The sequence below is a fragment of the Oryzias latipes genome, chromosome 5, assembly GCF_053564925.1.
Source record: "Oryzias latipes strain Hd-rR chromosome 5, Olatipes_Hd-rR_3.1".
In the NCBI taxonomy this organism is placed as follows: domain Eukaryota; kingdom Metazoa; phylum Chordata; class Actinopteri; order Beloniformes; family Adrianichthyidae; genus Oryzias; species Oryzias latipes.
The window spans coordinates 13792427-13815113 of NC_136241.1; the positions used below are offsets into that span (position 1 = coordinate 13792427).

The window sequence follows — 22687 nt, forward strand, 5'->3', positions numbered from 1 at the left end:
CGTTTGTCTTCTTGCTACATTGCCCTCAACTGATCATAAATCTAGGAAATGCTGAGGACAACTGTGCATTATTATTCATGTTGTTTTTTACACGTTGTCTCAGAAAAATGATGTCATACATCTGTTTTAGTACGTCCCACACACACATAATGAGAATAGGAGATTTAAATATCTCAGCAACAATGGAAATGAGGCTTTCATGTTTGACTTAAGCAGTGCATCTACCTAATGATGTTTTGCATTATGACAAAGGCTTCCATCTGACCTCCTGTCTATACATCTGTCGGCTTATTACTTTGCAACGTTGACGACAGGTGGCCGGCCTATCTTTGACTGCAGCTCAGCTTATCGTGGTTTAAAGCAGTATTTAAAGGGAGCAGGAGGATTCGTCACAACGCTCACACACAAAATTAAAGTGTTGTCCTTTAAGAAAAAATGGGTGTTTCCTGCATCCCACTTAACTAGAAATTTTTGTTTAGCATTTCTAATTGATTATTTTTGAAGTACTTTAGAATAGAATAAACTTTATTGATCCCACAAAGAAGAAATTGCCTCAATTACAACAATAGTTGTTGTTCAGGCTCTATGAAGCGTTGTAGAGTGTTAAGGAGTTTGAAATGAGACAGAAAATGTGCTTTAAGTGATTTTAGTTTATAGACTTTTAAATGTTTCATGGATAATTTTATTTATTTATCTATAGGGCTAAGTATACAAAATAGATGAATCGAGCCAAGCTTAATAAATCAATAATCGATCCATAAAAGTAGCGATCGATCTTTTATGCCTTTCCTTTTAACGCTACTCTCATGAGATTTGGTGAGATTTGGCGAGATCAAGATTGAAAGAATCATGATGTACAACTGTAAAACTACTAGATAGTTGACAAAGTACAAGTAGAAGTTTAATGGAACATGACTAATATACTCTCATATATGAGTTAAAGCAAAAAAAAAAAAAATGGAAGCAGCAATAAATAAACTGAAAAGTTCATAAAACAAAATATCAAATGTTTTTGTTTTAGAAGTCGTTTTCTATGCCTTTTTTAAATTCTAAAATGAATACACATGAAGGACGTGTCTTGTTAAAGGCCCTCTCTGACAAAAATCTTGTTTTATGTGTTTTTAACATGTACTTGTAGCATTTTTCTCATGATGGAGGGCGTATATGAAGAAAACTAAGCTTCAAACTGGATTTCAAAGTATTTCTTTATTCAAATCCTTGTGAACGAAAAAATCCAGTTGGATAAACTTGTAGATGTGACGTAAAACGTCCAATGGCAGGCCACAAGCTCCCTGCTCTGCTCCATTCAGATGCATCGGCTTGAAGACAGATAGATCCGTGTACGTCTTTCTTTTTCTTCGTCTGAGCTGGTGTCTGGCTCAAAACTGTAGGGATGGATAGCTCCAGTATTGCTCACCCTTTTTGTTGCACCGGTAATGTTAGGTTGGGGTTGTGAGAGACTGTAAGGTAGAGGGAGAGAGTGTGTAAAAAGATGGATGATAAATTACTAATGAACTACTGCCACTGTATAGAACCTATGTCCTAGAAAACGACCCACTTTTTTGTAGTAAAAAATTGCGTAATCGTTGTCGCTGGAAACGCTTTTACTCTAGATCAAAAGATGATGAAAGTGGGACTTTAAGGCGTTTTTGAAACATAAATTGCACTTTTCGTAGAGGTTTGAGAAAATTACAACCCTCAACTCGCCAAACTGCTCAGTCAGACGCCAGTGTCCCTATAGACTGGACAGTTGCTTTGCTCTGCTGACTAATTTCAGCCTTCCCTTGTGTCTCTAAACCCCCCTCGCTCCTGACGTCCTCCAAACATCTCTGTATCCCACTAACCCTTCCCTCCCCTCCTCTGTCACGGGCAACAGCTCCAGAGGTCCACCATATGGACCAGTGTCTGAGCGGCTGACTGCTTGCCTCTCTGCATCGTGTGTGTGTGTGTGTGCCCCACCTGCCTCATCTACAGGCCAACCAGAATGAGCTACTAGATAAACACATCAACTGATAAGGGATAGAAAGAGGACAGACTGAGCTAGATGTGACAGTGATTTTTCTTATCTGTTGAATGACGGGTTGCATTGTTGATAAGCACCTGAAAGCCACTGACAGAAGGAAAGGCAGAAGACAACGAAGAAGGAATAAAACTAAGAAACAATGATGCGTAGATTTTAATTGATTAAAACACAGACATAACACATTTTTACTATGTGAATGTCATGCTGTGTAGTAAACAGTCCTCAGTGGCTAGACGCATCATGCGCCCTCTTTGACGCCCCGAGACAGGATAGTAATGAATGAAAATGTGAAAGGTGATTATGGGAGGTCAATGAGAAGAATACGTCTCAGGCCTGTACACCTGTGGCCCACCTTCTGCTATCTGAACCTTTGAGGTTTTTTTTTTTTTCCGCCACCACAGTCTTCGGTTACTCATTATAACCTACTGAATAATGTAAACGTACATATGAGCGAGGGATCTATATAATAGGGCTATATCTCTCTCCATCTGGTCATGTGTTTATAGTCCCCCTCCTTAATTCCAATCTATCTGTTGGACAAAACCTCATCAGCAACAACCCCCCCCCCCCCCCCCCACACACACACACAATTCAACAATTATTCCTCTCTAATATTATAATGCCTGATCTGCAAGGAAATCTGCGCATATGGGTCGATGCGAGAGCGTGCTTGCCTTTATCTTTGCATTTCAGTGGCTGTTTGTTTGAGCTGCCGGGGAGCAGTTTGCAGCCTCAGGAGACTTAACCAGGCGTCTGCCACCTGACCCTGTTGACTCCGACCATCCTGGGCTCAGCTGATACACGCGTCTTGTGGCCTTGACATGAGCAGGACAAAAAAGCATGAAGAGTGGGAGGGTTGCGAGGACAGAAGGAACAGCAGGCAATGAATGATTATGATGACTAGGGCCATCTTGCTTGCCTCGGTAGCCCCCTCTCCTCCTCCCCTCCCCTCCCACCACCCTGGCCTTGGCCCTGGCTCTGGATCTGCTCCCACATGGACAAGTAATCTGGCCCAGGTCAGCGTGGGTCGTGTCGGTGAAGTGTCACCACCAGGCAGGGTCTGCTCTGTCAGCTGTTAGGGATGACAGGAGGAGAGGCAATCAGGGAAAAGCAGAGGAAGAGTAAAATTTCCCTTAAAAAAAAACCAACAAAGCATAAAAATATAATATAATTCATGATGCATGGAAATTGTAAAATGTATAAACAACGTTAGAGACAACAAGAAAAGCACTTGGATAATATTGGATAGAGAAGAATTGGAACAAAGGGAACAGGTTTTGCGGAGGTGTCATATCAGCCAGGCCTTATGCAACCTACGAAGCACTCGCAGATGGTATGACTGCTGGGAAAGTAGGGTAAACAGGCCCAGCTAATGATTTGCCCTTCTTGACTTTGTGCATTCTTTGTACAGGAAACTAAAGAAAAAATAACAGTAGAAAACGTTTCCTCTTGAGGATTTAGAGTATTTCTGGTGAACCACTGTCTGCAGGCAAACACATGGGCTCATGTACACATGGGCTACATTTAGTATTGGCACTGTTAGCTCACTACTAGACAATTAAGGCATTTCCGCTTGGACCTCAAGAGTGTATGACACAGGTCAAAGACATGTTTTTTACAGTATTTTTTTTAATGAGAGTGGCGTTTATTGTTAATTTAATTTTTTTTTAACCTGTTATCTCTTTTGTGCTAGGGTACTTTGGACTCCAATCTGGAGAAACTGTGGTATTGTAATGTATGAGGAAGTCTGGAGTGACAGAGCAGTGTGTTATGAGGGACGTAAGACAGCGGTGAGGTTTGCTGTAGAGGTGACAGAGGAGCGCGAGGTGGAGGTGGGATTACATAAGGGATCAGCTCTGAGCCTGTTTGCAGTGTTGGTGGACAGGCTGATGGCTGAGGTTATCACCATGGATTTTGATGTTTGCGATATTGTGATTTTTAGCAAGAGCAGGAAACAGGTAGAGAAGAAGCTAGAGAGGTGAAGGTTTGTCCTGGAAAAGAGAGGAATGAAGGTTAGCTGCAGTAAGACGGAGTACATGTGTGAATAAGAGGAACCCAAGTGGAAGAGTGAGGTTACGGGGAGAAAAGATAAACAAGGTGGAGGATTTGAAGTATCTAGGCCCAGCAGTCCATAGTAATGGAGTGTGTGGAAAAGAAGTGAAGAAGCGAGTGCAGGCAGGTTGGAATGGGTGGAGAAAAGTGTCAGGTGTGATGTGTGATCGAAGAGTTTCAGCTCAAATGAAAGGAATGGTGAGACTGGAGGATACTGTGGTGAGAGCAGCTATGTTAGCCTAGAGACAGCCTAGAGACAGCGGCACTGAGGAATAGACAAGAAGCAGAGATGAAGATACTGAGGTTCTCTTTGGGAATGACCAGGATGAATGGGATCAGGAATGGGTACATCAGAGGGACAGCACATGTTAGAGGTTTTAGAGATAAAGTCAGAGAGGTCCGACTGAAATGGTTGAGACATGTCCAGAGGAGAGACAATAAATATATTGGTAGAAGGATGCTGAGTCTAGAGCTGCCAAGCAAGAGGTCTAGAGGAAGACCAAAGAGGATGTTTATGGATGCAGAAAACAAAGACATGAAGGTGTTAGAGCAGAGGATGCAGAAGACAGGGTTAGATGAAGGAAGCTAAGTCACTGTGGAAACCCCCGAAGGAAAAAGAAGACGTTTAAAGGACTCTGAAATGTTTAAGCATTGAATACAATTGAATTAGTTTCTGTTATATACTCTATTCTTAGCAAGAAATTACAGACTAAGACGAATCAAACCAACTAGAAACGTCAGAGTTGGGCAGTGTCTGCATTTCCTGAAACAACCACTGATCAGAAAGGATAAGAAACAAAGAAAAGATGAACCAACTCCCCCAGTTTAAGGTGCACTATACTTTGCTTGTTTTTATCTGTACCAATGTAAAGGTCAAGTTAGCTTTCAAGAAGGAGATGGTGAAACACCTAGGCCTCCCAAAGGCACATGTACCAATAATTCACAGAAATTCTTTTTTTCTTAGTTATACCATGGTCCAGCGGTAAGAGGTGAGCTTTCTCTCTGCACTGATGCTTTATTTAATATATCGTGACAAACAGCATATATATCGCTTTCTTTTGCCGCTGCACTCGAGGTCCCCGCCTGCTGAGCGGCACATCGTCACGTAACGCACATCTTAACAAATAGTCCACGTTTTGTGAAAAAAGCGATCCAAACTAAAAAAATAACAAGAATAAATGACTAAAACTGACTGAATATTTATTTCTTTGGTGACCATGGTATAAGCGGGTTTATGGCCTTCAAAGTGTGCATTATCAGAATTAACGCACTTCGCGGAAGCAACCGTCGATAATGCACACTTCGTCAACTATTAAGCCTTACTTGTACAAAAGGACAGTGAAAGTGTAAAATAGAATGCCATTTCTTTACTTGTTTTTTTCAACTATTAGTTTCTTAACCTCACAAAGACATATTTATGGCATAGTAAGACATCATAAAGTATTGTACAAGCTTCAAGGAAGGTCAAAATCCTGAACTTGGCTTCAAGCTAATCAGGGAATGAGAGTATTGACTTAGTGAGAGGGGAAAAAAATACTAGCAACAACTTTGCAACACCTTGGAGTACTGTTTGTTTAGACAGTCGTTCAGTCGGCCCATAGGTCAGGTCAGCTTATTTGCTGTGTAACAGCCCTGCTGGTGTGATTAAAGACACTGTGACAAAAGACGCTGAAAGGCAAATGAAAGAGGGCACTGGCCAGCTGTCACACAGAGGGGCCATTATGGCAACTGAAATCCCACCACCGTCACAGGCTTTTTCTTCGTTGACTTCAGCCTCCTGCTAACGGACTAGTTATCTCTTTGTTAACCTGTCACAAAGCTGGTTGACCAGACAAGTTAGATTACTGTCACCGTCAAAGGCTGTGCCTAAAGCACAATCAATGAATGAGTGAGTTACTTAATTAAATTAAAGGTAACTGATAGAAGTCCACGCTGATTAGAAATTTAAACACTGAATTGGAATTATCTGTAGAATTAACGTTTATTTACATGCAGAAAAATCCTTGCATGGAGTACCGAAACCTTAGAACCGTTAATCAAATCTCTAGACGTGTATATAATTTTGTTTAACTGCACATTTTTGAAACATTATATTAGAAGGGGCTATTTCGATCATGACCTTTTCATTACCTTGTGTTGTGTCTCACCTGTATTTATTTATTATACTTCGTGTGCATCTGTCAGTGACTGTGATGTACAGAGCTGACCACCAGTTCCTCTTTCCTCCATTCCTGGCAAATAAGATCCCATTTTAAATGATGGTGACAGGAAACTCTACTTCCCAAAGTGGAAGGAGACAATAGAATTAGAGTATCCCAATGTAAATATAAAAAACTTCCATAATGGAGTTTGGTTGTTTTAAGTTTAGATTTTTTTGATGAAAGCTGTCTGATGTTTATGGATTTGATTTAAAATGTTTCATTTCAACAACAACTGTACTTCCAATTCAATATGTTCCTTCAGACCTAAGATCTGACTAGAACTTAAAGAACCAAAGAAGATGCCGAAAGTTTGACTTCTGCACATATTATATAGCTTTGGATTCTCCAGTCATAAATAATAGTGTTTTTTGCACATTAGGGCACATTGGAATATAAGGCGCCTTGTCGATGAATGGTCTATTCTCAAACTTATGTCATGTATAGGGAGCACCAAACTACTGTATAAGACAGAAGAGTCCAGAGATAAGTCCATCAGTCAACCGGTCAGACTTCATTAACTGCGTCTACATTAACTCACGCTACACATTAGCCAGAAGCTTAAACACGTAACACATCAAAAAGACTGATTGCTCTAAAATAAACGTTACTGTGACTACCCTGACACCTAATCTTGTTAGTAACACATAAAATAAACGCAGTCCGACACTGCTACACATTAGCCAACCTGTGTTTGCAACTTGTAAAAAAAAACAAATCCAGACTGAGCTTTTGACAGAGCGGCGTCTACCTCTCAAAATCCATCAGTAATCACAACCAGAATTAATCCATAGATAAGGCGCTTCGGATTATAAGGCACACTGTTGTTTGGGAAAAAACTAAGGCTTTTAGGGGCAGAAAATACAGTATGTCACAATTGCTACTAGAAGATGTCACTGTTCAGATCAAATGTAAGTATGCATGCAACCTAAAAACTGCACATTTATCAGCAGGTCACACTGAGCATCAAAACCATGACCTTGCTCTACAGGTAAACCCTGTAGAGTGAATGCGCACAGCTCTGTAGTGGTTCCAATCAGCCATAGGTCCCCTTTACTGCCGCGGTGGACCTTAATTTGTTATTGTAGCAGAGCAGCTGTGCGGCATGCTGCAGATAGCAGGTGGCAGCCTGGCAGGATGGAGTGGAGGATGGGGGAGCTGGAGGGCTGAGGGGAGGGAGGACAGGAGCATGTGGCATATGTGGGTGGCTCTAGGAGGGGAGGATGGAGAGGTGACGTGTGTGTGTGTGTGTGTGTATGTGCATGTGTGAAAAAGACAACTCACAGCCTTCGTTGCCAGCATCAAAATATTATGCTTGCAAGAGAAAAAAGAAGAACACGTGAGCGTCTGGATGCACTCCAGAACCACTGTGTTGACTGCTCTTGTTATTAATGTTTTATTGTGAAATTCTGCAAACACGGAACATTTTTTCTATAAAACAAAATAAAATACCCTAAATGCATCACAGATGTTCCTTCTTAACTGGCATCACTTTCTGGATGCATTTTAGGCTTTGTGAAAAAAAAAAAAAAAATGAGATCATCGCAGCAACATGTTATGGTCATAAACGCCTTTTCTGTGGACAGGCTGACACGAGGATGAGCTGAGCCGGTGTCCCCAGCGCGCTCGGAGTTAATCATCACTGAGTCACCGATCTGTTGTTGGACGTTTGCTGGCCGCTCAAGTCTGTCTCAGTTCCGCTTGAGGAAAAGCCGCCTGGGTGATCGGAGGAGAGTCGCTTCGCTGCTGTGGCTTGTGTCTCCGTACGTCTGGATGGGAGACGGCGTTTCACAGGCACTTTACTTTGGGAAACAGGATTGATGAGAGTGACCACTAACCCCTCTGGCCAGAAAAGCATGCACGTTTGAAGACATGGTTGGAATGCCAAGTGACACAACTCGTAAGTGAGCAGAGATTTATTTCTTTACTTTACAGAGCTGGTTGACTTGATCCACAGGTGTCTGCTGGACTTTTTCATTTATTTTAAGGCAAAGGCTGTTTATCTTATCCTGAAAATTGAAACCCGACTATATATATATATATATATATATATATATATATATATATATATATATATATATATATATATATATATATATATATATATATATATATATATATAGAGGAGAGTGTACAGAAAAGATGGAAGGAGTATTTTGAGGAGCTGATGAACGTGGAAAACGGCAGGGAAAGAAGGGAGGAAGATGTGGTTGTTGTGGAGCAGGAAGTAGCAGAGATTGGAAAGGATGAGGTTAGGAAGGCTCTGAAAAGGATGAAGAGCGGAAAGGCCGTTGGTCCTGATGACGTACCTGTGGAGGTATGGAAGTGCTTAGGAGAGACAGCAGTGGAATTTCTAACGAGGTTGTTCAATAGGATTTTAGAGAGTGAGAAGATGCCTGAGGAATGGAGGAGAAGCGTTCTGGTTCCGATCTTTAAGAACAAGGGTGACACGCAGAACTGCAGCAACTATAGAGGAATAAAGTTGATGAGCCACACAATGAAGCTGTGGGAAAGAGTAGTGGAAGCCAGGCTTAGGAAGAAGGTGGAGATCTGTGAGCATCAGTATGGTTTCATGCCCCGTAAGAGCACCACTGATGCCATTTTTGCTTTGAGAATGTTGATGGAAAAGTACAGAGAAGGTCAGAAGGAGCTGCATTGTGTGTTCGTAGATTTAGAGAAGGCGTATGACAGGGTGCCGAGGGAGGAGCTGTGGTACTGTATGAGGTCGTCTGGAGTGGCAGAGAAGTATGTCAGAGTAGTTCAGGACATGTATGAGAGAAGTATGACGGTGGTGAGATGTGCTGTAGGTCAGACAGAGGAGTTCAAGGTGGAGGTGGGACTACACCAAGGATCAGCTTTGAGTCCTTTTTTGTTTGCTATGCTGATGGACAGGCTGACAGACGAGGTAAGACAGGAATCTCCCTGGACAATGATGTTTGCGGATGACATTGTAATTTGCAGTGAGAGTAGAGAGCAGGTGGAGGAACAGCTAGAGAGGTGGAGGTTTGCTCTGGAAAGAAGAGGCATGAAGGTCAGTCGTAGTAAGACAGAATACATGTGTCTGAACGAGAGGGATCAAGGTAGAAGCGTTAGGATACAGGGGGCTGAGGTGAAGAAGGTGCAGGAGTTTAAGTACTTGGGGTCAACAGTTCAGTGTGATGGGGAGTGTGGAAAAGAGGTGAAAAGGCGAGTGCAGGCAGGTTGGAGCGGGTGGAGGAAAGTGTCAGGAGTGTTGTGTGACAGAAGAGTGCCAGCAAGACTCAAAGGAAAGGTGTACAAGACAGTGGTGAGACCAGCTCTGCTCTATGGGTTAGAGACGGTAGCAGTGAGACAGAGACAAGAGGCTGAGATGGAGGTAGCGGAGATGAAGATGTTGAGGTTCTCCTCAGGAGTGACCAGGTTAGACAGGATAAGGAACGAGTACATCAGAGGGACGGCTCATGTTGCCTGTGTTAGCGACAAAGTCAGAGAAGCCAGACTGAGATGGTTTGGACATGTTCAGAGGAGGGATAGTGGATACATTGGTAGAAGGATGTTGGAGATGGAGCTGCCTGGCAGGAGGGCAAGAGGACGGCCAAAGAGGAGATACATGGATGTCTTAACAGAGGACATGAAGTTGGCTAATGTTAGGGTAGAAGACGTCCATGATAGAGTGAGGTGGAAAAGGATGATTCGCTGTGGCGACCCCTGATGGGAAAAGCCGAAAGAGAAAGAAGATATATATATATATATATATATATATATATATATATATATATATATATATATATATATATATATATATATATATATGAGGCTGAGGGATATATATATATATATATATATATATATATATATATATATATATATATATATATATATATATATATACATAATATGTGTATCTCATCAAAGGATAATATGCTGTTTATTGGTGATTAAGACAAATGACTATATTGGCAAACATAGCCCTAGCCATTTCTTTGTCTGCAGAGGTCTAAGGCTCATTAAGATCCATTAAAACAGTGTGGATAAACTATGCATAACACATAGTCCATTGGATGTGTTATCCCTATTACAGCCCTCAGATGACTGCCATTATGCTCCTATTTGATGAGTAGCAGCTTGTGGTCTATGTGTCTTTTCAGAGGAGGATTTGGAGCCTTTAATCCACCGTTTTTTTTTTTTTTTGTATTTCTCCTTCCACCATCTGGAGTTTACAGCCCTTTAAGACAAAAAGTGGTGTGAAACCATGGGCTGCTGCTCAACGCCAGAGGGATTCCCCACTGTCACACCCCCTGTTAGTCTTAGGTTTCTTCCTGCTTTACATGCCAGGTCAATGGTCCAGCTCTCCCATTCATAGTCAGCTGGGCCTGAGGGCTTGATGGTGGCATGACTGGCTCTCATCTTTTTTTCTTTCTTTTTTTATGAATAGAAATTAAGTTTGGAAGAGCTGGATTTATGATTCAATCAATATTCCTCCATCCTCTGCAATGACTTTGTCTGATTGAATGTGATTCGGGTGGATGCTGAACTCCTGTACTGAGGCTGTGGATCTAAAGGCTGGGCAGTGCTGAGGTCTATAACTGCAGCCACAGAGAAGCAGGATGATATTACTAATGCTGGTGTTGCTGTGCTGACATGGAGGATGATGATGATGGTAGTGATGAGATTGGTGAAACCACAGTGGAGTGCCCAGCAGGGAGCACCAGGGGGTGCGTTGCAACACAGAGCTGTAGGCAGCAATTGTGACTGAATTAAAATGATTTGAAAATATGGATTTATTGTCTTCGACAATACTTTACTTTTTTTATACAATAGTCTGGGTGAATACTCAATTCTGATTGGCTGCAGGGTGTCCATTATACATTAAAAATGGACAGTGATAATGGAACCTAACAAAATTCCCGGAATGTTCTATACTATTGTGCTGGTCTAAATGCCTGTTGGTAACCGGAGCAACAGAAATTTGAAACATATATACAAACACTTTGGGACGTCAGTGGCTAAGGCAGTTAAGCAGGTTGTCCAATGATTGAAGGATCGGTGGTTCAATCCCCGCTCCCCCGAGTCCACCATCGTTGTGTCCTTGGGCAAGACACCCTACCCTCCCTGCCTCCAGCACTGCGTGTGTGTGTGTGTGTGTGTGAATGCGTATGAATGTCCCGGTGATGGTCAGAGGGGCAGTAGGCACGTTTTGGTAGGCATGCCTCTGTCAGGGGAGCTGTGGATACATCAGTAGCTGACCATCACCAGGCATGAATGAGGAGTGAAGACATAATGGAGTTACATTGTAAGCACTTTGAGCGTCTGGAAAAGTGCAGATAAATCCAATCAATTATTATTAAAAAGTCTGGTCCACTTCTTGTGAAAAACAAATAAAACCTAAAAAATAACTAGATTTAAGCGCTAATATTTAATTTAATATGTATTTATTTTGAAAGTGCCCGTGGTATAAGCAGGATAATGCCCTTTGAGGTGTCCATTATCAGAAAATGAATTGACTTTGTGGAAGCAACCCTCCGACGCAAATCGGAGGAATGTTCACACCTTCGCGGTGTCTCTTAATTTCTTATAATGGACACCTCAAAAGGCACTATCCCAAACATATCAAACACTTTATGCAGAAATGACCTGATGGCAAGAATTAATAGTCAGTGCTCACTAAGAGAAAACACATTTACTTTTGAACAGCACTCATTCATTTTTATCCCAGTTGAATTAATTGGAACTTCTTAAAAACATGTGGATAGTTTAGAACTGGGATGTTTTTCCCTTTCTTCTGGTTAGGCTATATAGTTGGATTCCAATACTCTGACATTAAAAGGGGAAATAAATGACAAAGTAGACCCGGCAGGTTTGCATTAGAGTTCTAATTGGTTTTGGCTTAAACGGACTGTTAGTGTTGCCAGACTTTGTGTTTTGGCATGCAGGAGAATTTCCTTATGTTGAAGGTAGAGCGGTAGACACTGATCTTTTCAGTTTTTTCACCCCTGAGGTGTTGTTTTTTTCCTATTTTTCGTGCCCCTTTTCCAGAAATGTGTGCTTAACTGTGTGACTCCATGAGCATGCCATAAATGGCTGTATGTATTTCTATTATGTCATGCATGAGACAGGCTGTGTTTTTGTTCAAATGTGAGAGCTTGGCTTTGCATTTGTGCATTACAGGCTGAAAGCCCAGTATCCATCTCACTCCCCCATGGTCTCTGCGTGGGTCTTTTTCGATCAGGACTGCCACCTGTTAGTGTTTTACTCAGGCCCCAGGGCTAAAATGACTGTAGAACTTTCCAGATTTGCTCATCCAGCCTCTCAGAGGCCTCAAATCTGGCTTTCATTTCCTACCAGGTCACCCATCTGAGATGACTTCTTTAGATCAGTTCCGATGAGTCAAAATTTTTCATTGGTTTTAACAAGAAGTTAAAAAACCCACTCTGATGAAAATTGTGTGTTGGCATTTTTAACGTGTTCTTGTGACATTTTGATGATGGAGGACGTATATAAAGAAAATTAAGCTTAAAATTTGAAAACAAATTGTTTGACCAAATCGTTATAAATCAGAAGCAGACGAGAAAATGCTATTTGAAAAAGCTGGTAGATGTGATGTAGCTACTACAATCAGTGGGCCATAAGCTCCTCGTTCCGCTCCATTCTGATGCATCCACTTATAGACGACTAGATCCGTGTACATCTGGTTTTTTTTCATCATAGCTGACAACTGGCTCAAACTGTACGGCTGGATAGCTCCAATAATGCTCGCCATTTTTGTTGCACCGGTAATGGGATTTTGGGGGTGTGAGGAGGATATAGCGGGAGAGGGTATACTGTAAACAGATGGATGATGGGAAGAAGGAGTGGGCTCACTCGGTGGCAACAACCCACCCACAACTCGGAGGTGAATTTCTAAAACGTTCCTGGTGATCTGTAGAAACTATGTCCTATGAAACGAAACAGGTTTATTGATTTTGGCTAAAAATGGGCATAATCATAATTAAATAATCTGTCTGAACGCTTTTACAATAGATCAAAAGATGACTGGAGAGGGTCTTTATGGAGTTCATGGAATTATGAACAACGTTCTTGCTAGTTTAAATTGCTTGGTCACTATCAAGTGTTGTGTTTTTTGTGGGAACCTATTTCTTGAAAGTATTGACTTGTTAGGTTACATTTTGTGTTGCACATGTGTCCACTCAAACACTCCAACAACAAGTCTTGTGTTTTCAGTTACAATGAATTGGCAGTTAGGAGACACTTTAACTGCTTGCGCCCTGTCTACTGCGGAGGACATTTTGCAGTAAAAATGGTTTTCTGATGGCGTCCTCTGATAGGAAATGAAAATCAATGGGTGCATTGCAGCCTGTTGTCAACTTTCCATGGGCTAAATCTCACACGCCGCTGCAAAGAGCGTCTTTTTCAGGCCGACACAATCTGCCATGTTGCATGTTTTGTGAGGCCTCCAAGTGTCTGTTTCCAATTTTGCATGCTGTTTCCTTCTAGCACTTAAATCATGGCAACTTGAAGCAAAGCTTTACAAAAGAAAGGAGAAGGAGAGGGAGGAATGACCGAGCAGTTAAAGGAGCAAAATGGTGAGGGAATGGTTGCAGCGAGGGATTAACTGTCAGGGAAAATGTGAAGCTAATTGAAGCCAGTCTTGCACAGCTGTTTCTTGTTGCTGTGTGGCACTGCGTAGAGCGACTCGGAGGATAGGAACCAGATGGGATCTTGTGCAGAGGATTGCCCCAGCAATAGCAGCCTTCAGAAGCTCCAGCCGCAGAGGAGACGGAGGATATTAGGGCGTCCGTGCACGCCTGCCTCCCTAACAAAACGTTCCAGCCTCTGAAAGATAACCCAGCTGCGCTTTTCACTCTGGATTTTAGGTCTCCGTGGACTCCTGAGAGTTGTTAACTCTGTCGTTTTGTTATACTGCCAGCCAATGCTATGACCTCTGTATTCAGGTGTCATCAGGTAGCGTAAAGATTGCTTTGACACATTTGACTACTCCAAAGACGGAGCTTCCAGAATTTGAGCGCGTTTTTGCACATTTGCCATATGGCTTTTTGAGACATTCAACAAAAGGGCTTTAAAATGTCTTTGTGTTTGTCTGTTGAAAGTGTTTCATTTAGATCATCAGGCAGAAGAAAAAGAACATGTATCTTTCTGGATGTGCTCAGGCATTTATTTGCTCATCTTTTAGAAGTAAAAGGATAGAGAAAACGGGGGGGAAAAAAGCATCAATTAACTTTAAAGTGTTATACTACGTACACACTGGGCATGTGTGTACGTAGTATAAGGACGTGTTAGACGCACGAAATAAGGGGGGAAAAATTTTTGTCGTCCGGACAACCTGGCAAGTAATATTTGGTTGTCCTCCCCAATTTTTGGTTGTCCTTCGATACCAATATTCAACAGCAACGAAACCTACTCAGATGTCAGTACTTACATCTTTATTTCGTTTATACATCTAATATCAACTGCCTCTTATGATGGACATTTAAAAAACTCTTAAAATATTAAAAACAAACATCTTACTCAATATTGAAGCATCTGGTTACACAAAGTATTGCCATTTAAATCAAATTCTGTTACGGTCAAATGAAAATATTTTATCTTACTCTATAATATCAGAAAATTGATTACATTAACCAACACTGTAACCTAATGAGTATTTTTGAAATTTAGATTAAATTTACATTTAAATTTATTTGCGCTGCAGTAGCAGTAAAGACTAATATCCCTGATCTTTTTTAGCAAGACATGCAGGTGCAGTGTTGTCATTTTGCGATGTCTTCGGGCGTACTTGGTTCGTTCGGACGTCACGTGACATCGTTCGTGTACACTCGGTTTTATCTTAAAAAGTCGGACGTCGGTTTCCCAAAAACTTTGAAAAATAGTCGAAAAATACCAAAATGTTAAATAAAAGACCAGGTTGTCTCACGGACAACCATCAGGTTCATTTATGGTTGTCGTCTGTGAAATCTGGTTGTCTCGGACAACAGGATAACCGCTTATTTCGAAAGCTGGCTTTTAGCATAGGCAGTTTACACTGTGAAGGGGTGCCGGAGCCTATCCCGGCCACTCTTGAGCTAAGTCAGGGAAAATCCTGGACAGGCCACGGCCACAGTCACACACCCATGCACCTTCACACTTAAGGACAATTTAGAGTAACCAACTCACCTATGAAGCATGTATTTGGACGGTAGGAGGAAGCTGGAGTCCCTGGACATAACCCACACGAGCACAGGGAGAAGCAAGCTTCACACAGAAACGTCCCCCATTGATTTTCTTTTTCGGGTTCCCCAATCAGAACTTGAACCAGGGCCGAATTGCTGTTAGGCAGGAGCGCTAACCACTGCGCCACAAACGGCGGTTCATTATTGGAAAAAAAATGCTACTCAGACGTCACTATCAAAGCCGAGTCCTGATCGGTCAAAGTTCAACTGGTTTAACTTCCACTACACGTTAAATAGCCGCATGTCTCGTATGTAGAGCCCAAAACTGGTTTGAAAAACTTTGAACGCAAATTTTTGAGCGTTTACATAGACTTTTCATTGGACGTGGTCGCTTGAACGCACATTTCTGATCCCGGTGTGAACGTAATGTTAAAGAAAATAAACCATTAAAACAGAGAAAGAACTTTATCTGGACAACATGTCTGCTCAATGCCTATCTCTGTGTTCTCACTCCTCACGCCTGTCAAAGTGAACATTGGTAACCCTTTTCTCCACACCTTCCTCTGTTACTTCAACACTTTTTTTCCTCGCCTCCTGTTACAGACTCGTATTTCTGCCATCTTTACTCCCATCAGTTCCCTCCCTACATTTCTGTTCTCACTCCCCCTTACCCCTTATCCATCTTCCAGTGTGCACTCATCTGTTTTGGCTGCCACGCTGAGTTCGGCTGCAGCTGGCTTGTCATAGAGCAGAGAAAACCCGACGTCCAGCTGTGAGTGAGTTATTATGGAAGATTCAGCGTGAGAATTTTTAGCGGCATGTCTGGCGAGATGTAGACAACATGACACTTTCAAAGCCAATACCCGTGTTCCTCTTTCAGTTTGTTCTTTTCACCAGGGTTTTATTGGCAGCGTTGGGTCTATTGTCAACAATGCTGTAGACCTAAAAGGGAGAATTAACTCCATATTTATCACCATCGATTATCTTTAGCCTGCAGTACAAACATTTGCAGCAAGCAGATGAGTTTCCCATCATGGAAAATTATTAAATAAATGAAGATAATGTGTAGCCTTGACACAATTATGATTAAGAACAAACATGTACTGTCTCACGGGGTTTAATGACCACAATCTCCCATAAGCTCTTCCTCACCCTGTCTGTGTTTTATGACTTTAGCAAAGTCCTCCTCATCCATCCCGGATCCGATTTCACTCCTGCTGGGTTTTGTCCCGTCACAGGAGAGATCCCGTTTTTGCTCCACAGCATGCTCCCACTGCACGCTGTCCACTCTTGCTCGCAGCATGAAGTGCGTTCCACGCACTGTTGTTTATGTGTCTTGTCCGCAGCTGGCGTTCCTGCTTGTTGCCTTAGCTTGTTTGTCCGCGCAGGGTGCTGCAGCGCGATGTCATGTCAGTGCAGAGTATGCAAAGCAACACCAAAAGCAGGTGCTGCCACAAGGCTGTTGTGCGCTCCATGTTTGGCAGATTCAGTCTCCAACTCTAGCGGGAGAGATTACAAGAGCAGCAGGCGGTTTGAGCGTGTTTGTTATGTCTTGAGATGGAAAAAGAGGAAGAACAAGTTCAAGTGTAAATACCCACATTTTCCACCACCCTTCTTCTTTTACAGTCGGGGAAGCGCACACATTTTAAAAATGGTATCGCAACAACTGACAAGTCCAAACATCCCGAGGCTTTACCTTGGGAAATGCCAACACATGCCTCTGAATGCTTACACGGGTGTCTGTGAGCAAAGCCAGCCGTTATCTTCCTTCAGCTTTTAATTGAGCCCTTCAGAAATCCCCCAAACTATTGCACACACACACCTACACACACACACACACACACGCACACACATACAGAAAGTAAAGCCTGGAGGCTCTGTCTGTGCAGGGCCAGGTGTTCCCTGCTGCACTGCCAGATGAACCACCTGCAGATCACAGGTGTGGCAATCACCTGGGAAGAGAACAACACAGCTGCCCCTGCAGCCTTAGGGGGGGGGGAGATGGAAGGTTTGCATGGAATCAACCTGTGGAAGCAAAAACCTGTGCACACCAGGCAAAAGAAAATATGGTAACTCCAAATCCTAAGTGGTTTTTCCCATCACCTTTCTGTCAGAGGGTACATTTCCATAGCCATTTGAGCCATGCTGATGATCCTGACAAGAGAGAAAATGATTAGACTCCTAATATGTAGTGTCAATTAGATTAGATTAGATTAGATTAAATAAAGTCTTAGTCTTTGAACTTTTTTTTTATAAGACACAGCAAATTAAGGCAAAATATGACATTTTCATTATGTCCAGCAGGAAAAAAAATACAACCAAATAAAAAGTTATTTTTGTGCTTTGTTAAATACAACTTTTTTTGTAGGGGTGCATCTCATTCACTAATCTTTAAACAGCCAGACTTGCTTATTCAGAATAACCATTTTTGTATTAACTTACATGCCTTAACCCCTTGAGACCCGAGCTCTTGTTTGAAATGTTTTTTTCTTCATAGTCACAGGGCCCCAGGTAATCAGATTTAACTACAGTGAAAATAAAACCCACAGTATGATGTTCTCATATGTGGACGCCAGGTCTCAAGAGGTCAAACTCCAAAAGTTTCCTTGTTATAGCTTTGCCTTGTCACTGCTCGCTGAATCGGTCTCCCCACCTCTACATCCCACCCTTAATTTCCAATTGTGGCACAATTTCCTTTGCCTCGGCATGTACGAATAATACATGCCAAAACAGTTCGATTAGGTCGGTAAGGTTCAAGAATTTCACAACTGCATTTGGTTTGATCTGCTTTTACATGGCACTGTTCAGAAACAAACTATCCCGAACAGCTAAGCAGGAATCGCTGCTTATTTGAGAATGATATTGCACGACTACTACGTTCTTGAGTCCAAGAGCGCAGGTAAATGTTTTTGCACTTCATGTTTTATTTATTTTTAATATTTAAGATTAGAATTACCCCACAAGACAGGTATCAGCTTGTTCAGCACACTGTCTTGTGGGGTCCAGATGACCCCACTGCCAATGTGAACGTGCCTTGGAGGCACAAGGGTTAAAAGGAGGATAAGTCTAAGACACACACACAAGCAATTATTTAAAAAAAAAAAGGAACATAACATAGTTATGTCTATACAGACTTCATGTAGACTAAAAGAAAAAAAAATATTTATGAAGGACTTTAATTTATTATAAGTAGGCCAAGAAAAGCCACTATCGCTGCCCTTTTTGTCCTTAGATTGGAACTGTAGTTGGACTGCCGTTCCTCCACTGATTATAGTGTCTTTAACTGAAATATGTCTACCTCTGAACAATGTTTTTGTAACATTTGTGTGTGGGCTTGACAGTGTCTAAGTAGGTGTATCCTGCTTTAACAGCAATGTCTTCCAAACACGGAGTTGTTTATGAGAACTGTTCATGTTTATGTGCCGACAATTAGATGAAGCTGGCATCAGAGGGTCCGCTCGGGCCCGCGCTCTCATTTTCCAATTAGCAAAATTGTTGCATTTAAAAATTTAACTGAGCAGCTGGGTAAACGTCTCGGCCGGTGGATCTGTTATACACATTAATGGAGGGAGTGACTGGAGAGACTTTCAGAAGTGCATGGATGTTGAAAATCGTTTAGGCAGAGTTATTGGTACGAAGGGATTGGCGTCTGGCTATGTGCTTGGATTCACTGTGTGGAAACTTAAGGAAGATGCAGCCAAGTGAGCGTGTGACCCAACGCTCATAAATTTTACGCACACATACAACCTCTCTCACACTAACACTTACACTTACCCTCCCTCTGACTCACAAAGGGCCTCTCCTTGATGCTTTCGTACAATCGTCTCATCTCATCCTTTATTTTACATATAAATACACACTTGTTGCTCCCGAAGAGCGGCCGTGTGCCTCCCCTCCATGTGCTGTAGTGTAATTGGAGATCTGATGGGTGAGATGGGTGAGTAGGCGGGTCAGGCTTTACTTAAACTAATGGCTCCCAGCAGTGTTGAATAGCCAGACACACTGGAGCCGAGGCCTGAGGTTTTGGAATGCCACTGCCGGCTCAATGCCTGCCTTTCATCGGCACCAAGTGAAGGAGGGAAGGAGAGAGTGAGAGACCGACAACTAGGGAGAAAAGAGGGGGAGGAAGAATGAGAGCAGGGACGAAAATACGGGACTTATTTGTTATGGTTGATTTGGGGATGACTGAAGGAGAGGGCACAATAGCGTTTAAGTGGTAAGAAATTGAGAAGAGGGCGGATTGGTAGAGTGTCAAGAAAGAGGCGGGTTTAGGCTTGTGGGATGTCAGGAGGGGGTACATTACCAGTCATTGGTTGTTTTGTATCAAGGAGCTATTGCAGCTTGTTACCATCAGCTCTTTTGTTTTAAATGTCTTTAGAAAGAGTTTCTAAGTGTAACTCTGGAGCAAAACCTTTAAAAGGCTTTCTGTTGGATGCACAATAAAAGTGTAGCACATTAACAGTTTGACTTTTTAGCAACTTGAAGCGTCAAAAACCAAAAGAAAACCAAAGGTTTGTCCAAAAATTAAAGCATACAGGACAGAAGACATCTGAATCAGATGCATGGGATCCATGGGATTCCATTTTAACAAGAAGGATTTAAACATTCTGACTATGCAATAACTGTAAAATTTACAGGCAATTGCACAGAAGTAGGGCGGCCAACCTCTAAACAGAGGATCATAGGTTTGATTCCCATCGTGCCTGTTCATATGTTGAAGTGTGCTTGGGCTAGACACTGAACTCTACATTGCTCCAGATGGTCTGCTTAGCTTTACATGGCAGATCTGCCACCATCAGTGTGTAAAGCTGTGTGCATGAGTCAATAGCACTTGTGACTGTAAAGCACTATGGGCTGAAATCAAGGCAGAAAAGCGCTACACACATGTGTACGCCAATTTATTTCAAATTTTGATTTAGCTGGAATTGTGTCATGTTATTGTTTGGTACATACTAGTAGGGCTAAAATACATGACAACTTTTTTCAAGTTTCATTCACCATAAAGGGAATTGTTAAATGGACCATTTAGTCTGATGTTCTTGTGACTGCTGATCCCAACTTAAAGGGCCTATATCACGCAAAATCCATTTTTGGAGCTTTTAAGTGTGTTTTAATGTTAATTTCTCACCAAAAAACAACTCCAAAGTGGTATTTTTGATCCATTCACACATTCCTGGGCTTTCCTCTAAAAAAAACCTGCTCTATGAGAACCAGCCCCCACAAAAACAAGCAGGTTCTCACATTGTGGCATCAAAAAGTGAAGAACAGCCCCTTTCAGTTAGAGTCTGCCCTGCCAGCACCCTCTCCAGGCTAACACACACATCCGCTAGCAGTGATCAGCAAAAATGCTTTCATTTTCTATATGTATTATACAAAAGTTCGGATGTTGCTTGTCTTCGTGAGCGAGACGCAGACCCGTTGCCAAGGCCGGCTCTAAGTTGACGTCATGAAATGAGCGGAACCCACATGGAGCGAAAGCCAGTGCCTCAGAGATTCAGTCAACTTGCTTACGGCTTGGAGAATAGTTAATAACTAATATTCAATAAAAAAATAATTATTTTGTGTGCCAAAAGTAATATATTATCATGTACATGGATAATGTTTACTATAAAAGGTTCCAAAAAAGCATCATATAGACCCTTCAAAGACCCACTCCAATAAAACTTGTTGTTTTTAACATGTTCTTGTAGCAGTTTTCTCATGATGGAGGATATAAAATAAGGAATTTAGTATTAATACTGGGTTTCTGTTTTGTTTTTTTATTTCAAACGTGCTGAACATATAACATATGGCAGATAAAAAAAAGATCAGGTTTGTGACACAGCAATTGCGATGGGTGGGACTAAGTCTCCCTCCTCCAGTCCAATTCAGATGTGTTTACTTGCAGATAAACAAATCCATGAATGTCTTAATTTTCTTTGTCTGAGCTGGCATCTGGCTCAAAACTATACGGCTGCATAGCTTTGATGTAGCATGCGTTTTTTATACCAATATTAGTGGTGTTTAAATTATGATTATTGGGTTTTTAATCAAAATCCCACAACATGTCCTCTGTGTCTATAATCTTTTATACATGGGCGTGGCCATTGGTGCTGAGCTGAGTAGCTCCGCCCTCGATCCACCTTTTCTGCAAGCTGTGTCTTGCATGAGTGAAGAGCTCGACACATAGTGTGTGTGTATGTGTGTGTGTGTGTGGGGGGGGGGGGGGGGCTAAACCATATCGAGTATGTTTAGTATGAGCGGCCAACAACTAAATTCAGAATTTAGGCTTTTACTCTCTTAAAATGCGTGCGGGCAATGCAGTAATATGTCCTCCTCTCTTCTGCCACACCTGAGCTTGTTCACGCTGGACGGGGCAGATCAGGGAGCTTGTGCAATGCTCATGTTGCTGCTGGGCCGTTGTGACATCACAACAGCTCATTAATTCAAACCGAGCGTCTTTGCGACAGTTTGATTGACAGCAATTTAGAAGGAAAAATACTTCAAAATGCAAATGATTCTTTTTTACATTTGCTCTCTTTCATAAGAAGAATGTACATGTCGAAAATTCAAAAAACAGGTTTGTCATGGAAACAACAAGAGCTAAAAACTGCATAATCATAATTAAAAGTTCACGGAATGGTTTTAAACTAGAAAAATAGTATAGTTGGAGTGGAACTTGATCTTTTTTGTAAAGAGTTCTGGCATGTCCCTGAAATGGGAGGCTAAACATTCCCATTTATCATTTTGAAGGAATACTGTAAATTACATCAAATAATAACAAAACATTATGATATATTATTATGCATCAGAGTGCAAATGAGACAAAGATTATTACCTCCAATGATACTAGATTTGTTCTTTGAAAAAAAATATCTCCTGCCACTTTACTAATGTGAAGTTACTGAAATTTGTCTGAAAATAATATGTAAAATAATACTTTGCCAAAAATATGTTTCTTTTATTTTGAACATAGAGTGCATGAAAACATTTAAAGGGAAAAATTCATAAGACATTTCCTGCATCGTGGTTGTTAAAGAAAACTGTCTGCAACATAGAAAAAGAAGAAATCTTAAATAGTAACTAATCTGCAGTCTAAAACTGCCAGTTTCTAGGCAGTGGTTCTGACAGGCGACATTAAATGATCAGAAAGGATTTATCAGTCTAACACACTAAAAGAAGGGAGATGTCACCACCTGTCACAGTAGTGTCTAATTTGCTTCACTCAGATCATTTATCCTTTCATGCGTGTTTATAGAAAAAGGAACAGCTGTCTCATTAAATAACCT

The 22687-nt window shown here is 41.6% G+C and overlaps 1 protein-coding gene and 1 long non-coding RNA gene across 6 annotated transcripts in view; one reads left to right on the forward strand and one right to left on the reverse strand.

Moving 5' to 3' along the window:
• cbfa2t2 (CBFA2/RUNX1 partner transcriptional co-repressor 2) overlaps positions 1–22687 on the forward strand; it is a 62783-nt gene that overhangs the window by 5030 nt on the left and 35066 nt on the right. For 3 of the 5 annotated variants that reach the window (XM_020703203.3, XM_078947992.1, XM_078947993.1), the window contains exon 2: positions 7860–8173. The exons of 1 other annotated variant lie outside the window; for it this stretch is intronic. In XM_020703203.3, coding sequence (XP_020558862.1) covers positions 8146–8173 — 28 coding nt within the window. In that variant the 5' untranslated portion in view covers positions 7860–8145. Of the gene's footprint in view, positions 1–7859; positions 8174–8943; positions 9179–22687 lie in introns of those variants that run through there. One more of the 5 variants, XM_078947990.1, reaches the window with a different exon arrangement.
• On the reverse strand, positions 1188–16818 carry LOC144992302 (uncharacterized). Its single transcript, XR_013656171.1, has 3 exons — positions 16572–16818; positions 2698–3095; positions 1188–1460 (listed from the first exon to the last, which is right to left on the reverse strand). It is a non-coding gene; the product is annotated as an uncharacterized LOC144992302 (long non-coding RNA).